Source organism: Camellia sinensis, chromosome 2, assembly GCF_055761805.1.
Source record: "Camellia sinensis isolate YWXY chromosome 2, ASM5576180v1, whole genome shotgun sequence".
Lineage (NCBI taxonomy): Eukaryota > Viridiplantae > Streptophyta > Magnoliopsida > Ericales > Theaceae > Camellia > Camellia sinensis.
In genome coordinates this window covers 62,445,685-62,456,947 of record NC_138962.1, presented here as the reverse complement: position 1 = coordinate 62,456,947, position 11,263 = coordinate 62,445,685, and the positions used below count along the sequence as shown (strand labels likewise).

Here is an 11,263-nt window from a genome sequence, read left to right as displayed (position 1 = left end):
TCATGTTTTTGGCGACTAAACAATTAGTAGCCAAAAATGAAGTAAATATTTTTAGCGACTAAATAGTTAGTAGCTAAAAATAAAATGGAAAAAAAACTTTTGGCTACTAAATAGTTAGTAGCTAAAAATAAAAATAAAATGGAAAAAAAACTTTTGGCTACTAAATATTTAGTAGCTAAAATAAAAGTAGACTTTAGGCGACTAAGAATTTAGTAGCTAAAAAAAATAATAATAAAATAAGATGAAAAAAAAATCCTTTGGCGACTAAAACTTTGGTCGCTGTAGATACTTTAAGTTTTGGCGACCAAAGTTTTAGTAGCGGAAAATAAGATTTTTGGCGACTAAATATATTATTTTTGGCAACTAAAAATATTAGTCGCCATTTATAGGACTTTTGGCGACTAAATATTTTTTAGTCGCCAATACTTTCCCCGACAACCTTCTTGTGACCATGCCGGCGACCAAAATATTTAGTTGGGCAAAATTTTCAGCTACTAAAATTGTACTTTTGGCGACTAAAAATTTAGTCGCCAAAAGTGAAATTTCTTGTGGTGAAAGTAAAGAGAATGATGTGACAACTTATAGTGACTTGATTTTTTGGCTAAAATGTATAATTGACAAACGAGACCTCAATCTCTTTTTATTGTTTTCTTGTAAGGATCGAGCTTTTGTGACTAGTGAGGAATTTAAGAATGTGTTTGACAATCTACTTGAGAAAATGTGTTTGTCGTGTCCCGATGCATTGGATGTGTTCCATTTGAAGGTTTAAGATTGAAAACATAAACTTATTATCCTTTCGGCTTTGCTTACATTTTTTATGCAGCCTTCTTTCTTTGCTTTAACTATTGTACCTTAGTAATGATGTTTGGTAAAAACAAATTAGTTTTTTTCCTCCCAAAGTAATGTGTTGTGTAATATTTATATATATATAGTACTTGCATCACATGCCTAATAAATTAACAGTCTCAAGATAGATGTGACACATCCAAACCAAGCCATGTCTCATATTCTATACACAATTCAGAGAATGTTCTCTATATTCTCTTGTTAAAGCAAATTGAGTGTGCTCTCATTTATTTTCATGAACTATTTTCATGAACTATAGTATACAGATTGGATATAAAAAGTTGTAACAAAACTGTGTTAAATTATATTTTGGGAGTTGATAATAAACCCCCATATCTTTTCAATAGACGCTCATATCCTTTTCCCTCTAACTTTCTTATTATTCCAATAGATAATTATATGAATCATTAGGCCAGTTGCCTTGTTCTAATTTTACTTAACATAAAATTCTCATATTATCCCTATCCCTAACTCCACCCACCACCACCACCACCTTTCCCCTCCCCACAACAACCCCCTCACCCTCTGGTCCTTTCTTTTTTATCTTCATGATCTATCATTTCTTAAACAAGTTTTCTCTTTTGTACGATTCTAGGGTTGTGTAGAGGCAATGGTAAGGGTTTCGTAAAGGTAATGGTTTATGGAGGCAAGGTGTTGTGTCAAAGGTGGCACCAGTGGTAAGAAGGGGTTGTTGGGGAGGAAGGGGTTCATTGGGAAAAGGGACTGGAAAAAGGTTGTAGTAAAAAAGATGGCGCATGTGAGGGGGTCATCAGTGGGAAGGGCCAAAGGGTAGCAAGAGGCGGGGACTATTGGAGGAAGGGAGTTGGAGAGGTGAGTGTCCAAAGAAATGATAGGGTTGAAATTATAGCTGGTGGTGAGCCACAAAGTTGGAAAACGACTTTGGTGTGTGGAAATAAATAAATAAAAAAAGAAAAAAAAAGTGAAGGTTCAAAGTAAATAGGTGAGTCTATTAGCAACGGTTCATTAATTCTTTTGGGTTTTTTTTTTATTGTTAAATTAAATAAATTGGTTGTTTTGAAAATTATTTCTCAAAATGGATCAAAATCTATTTACAAAATACATTTTCATGCAAAAATATTTTGTGAATGCGTTTTCTGTTAGAATTAAAATTTTAAAAAAAAATTAATTAAGAAAGCTTATTTACGAAATATGCTTTCAATATAATTTTTTCTCTAAAAAAAAAGAAAGGGTGTTTATAAAGCACGTTTTCAACATAATTTTTTATTTATTTATATTGAAAGCGTGTTTCGTAAATACGCTTTTAGCTTAAATTTTGTTTTAATCACATCCAACATTTATTTTGTTACTGTTGCTCACAATTTTTTTTTATCTAAATTAAAAAAATAATTATAATGAAAAATATTTACAAAACACGCTTTTAGAATAATTAAAAAAAAAATACTTTCAACATTTTATTATGGTTGGTTTCAACACAATTACGGTTAACAAACTTTTTGGTATAACGTTAGTCATTAGATGCACTTTAATAAGTGCCTGAGGCATCCGTTAGTCATTTGAATTTGAATAAATTATATTATTAGTCCCTATAGTTTAAACATTTAAAAAAAAATAGAAAACGTGTTTACACTTTGAGCACAAGTTTTATAATTTTGAATAGAAAGTGTGTTATTTATTTATTTATTTTTAATTTCATTGTAACCAAGCTTTCACATAATTTTTTTTAAAGCGTGCTTTTTTTAAATAAAAAACGTGCTATTTTTTTTAAAAAAATTATTTTGATTTAAGAAGTGCAACATAATGATTTTACACTGAAAGTATGATTTGTAAATATCAATATAAAAAAACTTATTATAATTTGTAAACACGCTGAAAAACACTTTTCAAATAAAAACATTATGTTAAAAGTATATTTTGTAAACACGCTTTCTATTTTTTTTTTTTAATTTTTGTATTGAAAGTGTGTTTTGTAAATACGTTTTTTTTTAAAACTAGAAAATGTATTTACAAAATATGTTTTCGTAATTAATTTTTTTTTAAAAAAATTCAATAGAAAGCGTATTTATGTTATGACTCATTCCGAAAAATAATTTTCCAAAAACAGCCTAATTATTTAATTTAGAATTAAAAAAAACCCCAAAAGGGTTAATGGCCCATTAGCAACACCCTTATTGTAACGCCCCGAAATATTCCCTCATAATTACATACATTAACCAACGTCCACTAAATGAATATAACCATTCTCCAACCTTTACATCATAAATCCCCAGGATTTATACAAAAGCTCTACATGCGAATTATACATTCAATGACTTAGAAATACATGAATCTATAGTATGTAGAGCACTAAGATCCAAAAGAAATAAAATGCCCCTAAGGGCTTACATTTTCCGAGGCTTAAGCCCGGTTACACAAAAATGGCCTCTCGGGCCCATACATGAATAGCCCTTGGCTAGCATTTAAATCCACAACAAAAATAGAGTATTCTACCATTCATCAAATATATCCACGCCCTCAACTCGGCGGGATCACCACATCTTTATCTGTACCAAAATCCCATAGGAGTGAGTATAAAGCCCAGTAGAGAACCCTTAACAAAGTATATACATTTATGCAAATCTCCCCAACATTAAATGCAAATGCAAATGCCATGCAAAGCCATTTTAAGGAAAAGAATTCATTTCATGCTTTTCTTGAAAATTACCATGTTTCAACAACAGTTTACGATCTCAACAATTTCAAACTTTCATTTTTTTTTTTTTTTACAATAGGGGCAGTATATATGACTCAGGTAATCCCTAGGTTGGTGTCTGCAAGTAGGCTCAACAAACACTACAAATAACCCCACTTTACCGGTTGTTAACTGGAAAGGACGTGGTACCTCTTCTGCGCGTGTTTTTGGTCTTTCACCCAGGACACTCAGGCCAACTTATCAATCCCATCTACACCTCCTAACCGGACTTACCAACGTATTTACGCCATAAATATTTCCATTAGTTCTCATTTTAATATATAACCCTTTTCTCAATGTGACTGTTTCCAATCTCAATTCCAAGATGCAAATTTATCAATTGAATGAGTATGTAATGCAACAAATTTTCCATGCCTCATAGTATTTCTCCAATTCCAAGTTATTCCAATGATATTACCTTAAAAATTACATTTCTCATTTTTTCCCTTCTCAATGTTATTTCATAAAATGGTCCAAAGTTGCTATCATAGACCATTATAGAACAATGAACCTACAATTCATATACTTCCATATTCTAAATATTTCAAAACTATAGCAAATGCTTGAACAATAATTTCCTTTCACAACAATACTCATAAATCATGGAACCCAATAATGTGCAATTTATAATTACATATGTATATGTATTTGACCAATGAAAAATTTAAGTGAGGTTCCCAACCTTCAAACATCGTGAATTATCACATTAACAACAACATTAAGAAATTCTCACTCACCCTTTATTTATTTCAAGAAAATCCCTTGATTTCCCCCATTATTTCCAAAACCCCCAATTTCTAGGTTTTTCACAAAAAACCTAACCTTTCCTCATCTCATTTCAAAAACCTCTCTAAATACATCAATCTCAACATCATGGTTCAACATTTCAAAATTTAGCGCTTACAAAAGACAAGGATAGATTTCTTCTACTAAACCATCCATTTCTTGAGCTAAAAACCCATTTTCGAAATATCAAAGGAGAGCTCACAATTCAATCAAAAACTTACATAAACATATATATAACTCAAAGAAATCCCTTACCTCAAGTTTTGATGAAGAAGAGAAGATGAAACCCTAGAAATCCAAACGCCCCAAACTCAATCTCCACCATATATAATATAGCTCTAGCTTTGATCTTCAAGACTTGAGAGAGAGAATGGATCTAGACTCCAAGGATGGCAAGAGATCAAAGGTGTTGGGTGTTTGATGGAGGTTTTTAGAGAGAAGGGGGAGCAAAAATGTTTTTAGAGAGAGAGAGATGCAAGAAAAATGAGATACATTCAGCCCAAAAGAAAGAAAAAACAGAGCCCTTGGACTGCCCAGATTGCCGCACATGCGGCGCCCTCTCCCGCACGTGCGGCCTTCACCTCCGCACGTGCAGTGGTTCTTTGTCGTACCTCACTTCGCACCTGCCTTTTAGGCAATGTGTAGCCCTCAAAATTCACCCCTCTCCGCACATGCGGCCTTACCCCTGTATGTGCGACCCTGGCCCAGCAGTCCAGAATTTTCTGGTTTGATCCCCGGGCACTCTGGACCTGACCCCGCACTCTCCGGAACAAGTGAAAATCAATCACCGAAAGACAAGAACAAGGCTTTTGTTTGAGAACCAAAACTTCCAAACACTACAACCCAATGAGAAACAAAAGGGAACGGAGCGAATAGTTATTCCCGATCATCACACTTATATTTCTTTTCACCTTTTCCACTGATTGATCTAAATGTACAATCGTTTTGATCATAAAGTGTATATCCTTGGTCAATTTTAATATGAACTCAACTCTATGATATTATTGCCTTGGGCAAAGCAAAAAATTACAAAAGATATTATTAGTTCATTTATAAATAAATAAATAAATAAAAAACAGTTGAGATAACAACCCAACCCAACCTAAAAAAAGAAAAAGAAAAAAATGATGTATAAAAAAAGAGATGCATGTGCACTAAGAGCAATTCAACTAGGTTCACCATTTCCTTTCCACCGCTTCCTTGCGTTTACTCCCCAAAGCAAATACTAGAGGAGGAGGGACAACATTCCCAATTTGCCTATGCTTGTGCTGAATATTACTAGCAAATTTGTAGCCATCTGAAAAACCCTGCATGCACAACATGAAACAAAGATCAAAAAAATCGATAGTTCACTCTATCAAAATTTTAGTTTTTCTTTTTACTCAAATGAATTACAAAGTGTTGGAAAAATAAATAAACAAATCAAAAGCACATAGTTTCTTAATAATACATGACGTCCTATTTATTTCAAGCTCCTAACAAGCCCTAACTTGAAATGATGTCCTTTGCTCATGGCAATGGAAGAAGTTGAATAAATTCCAGAGTTCTTGAATATGATAGAGTAAAAGACTTACTTGAGATCGAGCACATTCATGTACAGTGAGTATCCTGTCCTGGTCCGGATGAAAGCACATCCCAACCTTACCCATTGGTTGTGGGTTAGTAATAGATGTTGGAAAGTTTCCTTCCCAATCCAACCTTCCAAGCAAACCCTTCCATTGAGTGTGCCTCTTGGCTGTGTTTGGCAAGCACCAAGGTATCAAATCAACAACTTGTCCTGTAAACAACCGAACCTGCAGAAACAGGAAAAAAAAAATGCGATATAGCAGTCTGCTAAAAGTTCCACCAGCAAAAGTTCAATTGTAAAGCCCCAATATATAAAACACATTACCAAGTGATAAACGGGCATGGTGTCAATCAAAAGTCAAATGATTCCACTCACAAAATAGTACAGAGAAACAAGCTAATACACAAAACATAAAATATATGTAGTTCAACAATGTGCCTACATCCACGGAGAGGATGAGATCAAATTCACTATGCACAATAATGGTTATAGAGCTTTGAACCTCTCAACTTAATTGCTCAACAATGCTGTCACACTCTTATACACTAAAACTGCGGCCATTAGGCCAAGCCCTCTTTGAGAGTACAATAAAAAATACCAGACACCTCACAATGCGTGGAACCGCAAACCATTGGAATAAAAAAAAAATGAATACTATCTTTTATATATTGCAATAAAGCTTGGATAAAAGACCTGTTGTATAATACTATGAGCAGTTCACAAATGAAATTCTCTAGATAGATCAGAAAACTACCTTTTCATCAGGAAGGTCACGCCAATCAGCACCTGGACGTCTAGGTATTCTTTGGCACCGAATGAGATTGAGCTCATTCATTTCTTTTGTTATATGATCAGTTAAGGCCAGTGTATCTCCTCGGATTTTCTTTTGGAACCAAGACACAGGTTCATCATTGTACTGTACAACAATATAAGAGAGGAAGTAAGGTACAATATAAGACACGTGACACGACATGACATGGACACGAGGACACGAAAATTTTCAAAAAATACAAGACATGATGTTGGGGACACGTGCAAAACATATAATTTCATATATTTATTATATGTCATATTTTTAAATATTTAATATGTATTTTATGCCAAATATTTAAATTTTTTTTAAATTTATTGACCTTAAGTATGCTATTTTGGTAAAAAAAAATTAAAAAAATTTAATTTTTGAAAAAAAAGAAGTCATCAGCGTGTCCTTAATGTGTATTCAATGTGCTTGACACGTGTTGAGCACATGTACGTGTCCAACACCTCTAAGTGACCTCTAGAGAAGTGTCCGTGCTATATAGGGATAGAACATAGAACATCAGTAAGAAAATAAACTTCCATATAGCTGGAGAAGAAACCCCACCTCCATAGTAGTTGTTGAAGCCCCATTTTTAACAGTTGGGAGATCTCCAATTGTATCTCTTACGGTTATTGCATGGAAAGGAGCACCAGTTGAGGTACTTCAAACAACAGTGAAATGGTTCTTTCCATTCAATGATATTTTAAGCTCTGGACTGGCAAAAACATGCATTGGTTCGGGCCATTCTAGGAGTGTCTCTTCAGGAGAGGCTGTCCATATAAATGCATGTTTCTGAGATTGAGACACACCATATGCCCCAGCTTCCAAGATACCAAACCAACCCGAGCTTGTCTTTGATGGGACTAGAGTTTCCAACCCTCCATGTATTATATCCTCCATGATAGCCTAACGATTTCTAAGAAAGGTTTGTTGTAGTTATATTTGTTATGTGATCGATACACAAAAAGAGGCCCCTACCGTTGATGCAATCCCCGTAGTACGAGAATTTCCGAATGTTTTCCCAGAATATCTACCTGGTACCCCGGTTGACCGGGAAATTGAATTCACCATTGAAACTCAACCTGGTACCCAACCAGTATCAAAAGCCCCTTACCACATGTCAATGACGGAATTGAAAGAACTAAAGACTCAACTCCAGGAACTCCTGGACAAAGGTTTCATTCGACCTAGTACCTTACCCTGGGGAGCTCCAGTACTATTCGTAAGGAAAAAGGATGGAACGATGAGGTTATGCATCGATTATCGGGAGCTGAACAAGGTCACCATCAAGAATCGGTACCCTCTGCCACGAATCGATGACTTGTTTGATCAACTTCAAGGCGCTTAGGTATTCTTCAAAATTGACTTGCGTTCTGTCTATCATCAACTAAAAGTCAAAACAGAAAGCATCGAAAAGACTGCCTTTAGAGCTCGTTAGGCGCACTACGAGTTTCTCGTCATGCCATTTGGCATCACAAATGCTCCAGCAGCTTTCATGGACCTCATGAACCGAGTGTTCAAACCATATCTGGATGAGTTCGTCATTGTCTTCATTGATGACATCCTCATATAATCCAAGTCACCAGAGGCCCATGAGCAGCACTTGCGAACGGTTCTCCAAACACTACGTGATAACAAACTTTATGCCAAGTTGAAGAAATGTGACACTTCCTTGGTCATGTCATTAACAAAGATGGTATCTCGGTTGACCCCCCAAAAGTTACAACAATTGTGGACTGGCCACGATCTACTAATGTGTTAGAAATACGAAGCTTCTTGGGTTTTGCTAGTTATTACCGGTGCTTTGGGTAAGATTTCTCGAAAATAGCATCACCTTTGACACAGCTAACTCAGAAGAACACATCATTTGAATGGACTGACAAGTGGGGGATTTCTCTAAAGATACGCCGGGAGTCCTAAGTAGGTCTTAGGATTAGTACTGAACAAAGGTATTTTAAATCAAAGAAAATAGCTAAGATAAATTTGCGGAGCACACTGGTTCGTTCTACCTAGCTTCCTGATCCAGAGATTGGTTAGAAAGGAAGGATTTCGAACACAAGGGGTTCACCTGACTAAGTCGTTCTTCTTTTTCTGACTCCAGTCACTAGCCAATCGAGAAGCGCCTGCCCCAGTGGATAGCAAGCACTGACAACAAAAAGCCAGCCGTCATATAGACAGGAAAGACCAAGACAGAAATTCGTACGACCAGAGTAAGCTCCATTACCACTAACCTTCAAGTCAAAATATGTGTACATCTCAGTCCAGGTAGAACTACGAAAGATGGCCCGGTATCGACTCTCCCTGGTATAGCAGCAAACAAGATAGGACCAGGATTTCCTTTTGACACCTTCTGACACCCAGACAAAACTCTCCAAATGCATGATCGGAAAAATGTAACAAGATAGGCGCCTAGAAGCCCATCCCACGGTGCACACATTCTTCCTCAATGACTGATAGCGTACAACTACCGTGACACGATCAGACCTAGGTCCTCACGCCATCTAAAACTCTCAATAGTAAGGTGGTCTTATTGTGAAGGTTATTGATTGGTGCATGCTTGCTGCAAGAGCAGGTCTTCGGATACATAAGGGTTTACCGTTCTTTGTACATAACCCCTTGTAGGCTCGATCATCGATAGGCCTCTCCTTAAGGTCAGGAAAGGACTGTTAGGAAGGTAGAAGTGGGTCACACTCTATCCATGAGGAGTCAACTATAGACTTATAGGTTTGGAACCCTGACTCCACGTAATGAAACTTAAGAGGATTACATGAGACCCGGCCCACGGGGTCAGGTACCAGTAGTGACAATGGCAAATGGGTAAAGAGGAGCGTTGTTTCCAAGAATTGAAAAGTCGACTTGTGTCAGCTCCTATACTAGCACTCCCTACAGGAGTAGATGGGTTCGTAATTTATAGTGATGCCTCATACAATGGTTTGGGTTGTGTTCTTATGCAAAATGGAAAAGTCATTGCTTATGCCTCACGCCAACTAAAGACTCATGAGAAAAACTACCCAACTCATAATCTAGAATTAGCTGCGGTGATCTTCACCCTCAAGATCTGGCGTCATTATCTCTACGGTGCAACTTGCGAAATTTACACTAATCACAAGAGTCTTAAATATCTGTTCACACAGAAGGAACTGAATATGAAGCAACGACGGTGGCTAGAATTTATGAAAGACTACGATGTAGAAATTCATCATCATCCAGGCAAAGCTAACGTGGTGGCAGATGCACTGAGCTGAAAGATGACCAGAAGTTTGGCATGTATCATCGTTTCCTGCAAGATCAATAGATTGCTCGCCAATATAACTGTGGAACCCACATTGATTGAAGAAATTAAAGCACACCAATGTGAAGATAAACTTTTGAAGAGAAAGTACGAGGAGCAAAGGAGTACGCTTGATCATGATTTCACTATAAGCAATGGGATACTAAAATTTCGGAATCGAATTTGAGTACTCGATATTTCGGAACTCAAGAAGAAGATATTGGTGGAAGCACATAGCTCAAGGTTTGCAGTCCATCCTGGCAACACAAAGATATACCCTAATTTGAAAGAACATTACTGGTGGACAGGAATAAAAAGAGACATAGCGAGCCATGTCTCCAAATGTCTGGATTGTCAGCGTGTTAAAGTAGAACATCAGAGACCTGCAGGAATGTTGCAACCACTCCCTATTCCTGAATGGAAATGGGAGCACATTACTATGGACTTCTTGGTCGGGCTACCACAGTCATTTTCAAAGAATGATGCAATATGGGTTATAGTAGACCGATTGACGAAGTCAACGCATTTCCTGCCAATCAAAATCATGTACTCCCATAATAAGTTTGACACCTTATACATCAAGGAAATTATTCATTTGCATGGCACCCCAGTTTCAATAGTGTCTGACCAAGACCACCGCTTTATGTCTCACTTCTGGAATAAATTGCAAGAGGCCCTGGGAACCACACTGAAATTTCGCACAGCTTATCACCTGCAAATTGATGGACAATCCGAAAGAACAATCCAGACGTTGGAAGACATGTTATGTGTATGCGTGTTGGACCTCAAAGGTAACTGGGTGAGCACCTACCTTTAGTGGAATTCACCTATAACTATAGCTACCAGGCAGGTATTGGAATGGCACTGTACGAAGCGCTGTATGGAAGGAGGTGTCGATTGCCTCTGTGTTGGGTGGAAGTCGGGGACAGGAAACTGTTAGGCCCATAGATCATGCAAATCACAAGTGATAAAATCCAACTCATCCAACAGTGAATTCGCACTGCTCAGAGTCGCCAGAAAAGCTATGCAGATACACGAAGACGGGAATTAGAATTCTAAGTAGGAGATCATGTTTTCCTAAAGATCTCACCAACAAGAGGGGTTATCCAATTTGGAAAGCGAGGAAAGTTAAACCCATGATACATCGGGCCATTCGAGATACTAGAAAAGATTGGTCCTGTAGCATATCGCCTTGTACTACTACCTAAATTGTTCAATGTCCACAATGTGTTCCAAGTTTCGATGCTCTGACGGTACCTTCGAGATCCAGAACATGTCGTCGAC

General features: G+C 36.8%; 1 protein-coding gene across 1 annotated transcript; it reads right to left on the bottom strand.

Annotated features, from left to right (window-relative positions):
• Positions 1 to 5,242: 5,242 nt before the first annotated feature.
• LOC145820073 (DNA (cytosine-5)-methyltransferase 1B-like) lies at positions 5,243 to 7,586 on the bottom strand. The gene is made up of 3 exons (XM_082914626.1): positions 7,273 to 7,586; positions 6,664 to 6,825; positions 5,243 to 5,649 (listed from the first exon to the last, which is right to left on the bottom strand). Exons 1-3 carry the CDS (start codon positions 7,276 to 7,278, stop codon positions 5,518 to 5,520), a joined length of 300 nt encoding a protein of 99 aa, XP_082770752.1. The 5' UTR covers positions 7,279 to 7,586; the 3' UTR covers positions 5,243 to 5,517.
• Between the last annotated feature and the right edge of the window lie 3,677 nt (positions 7,587 to 11,263).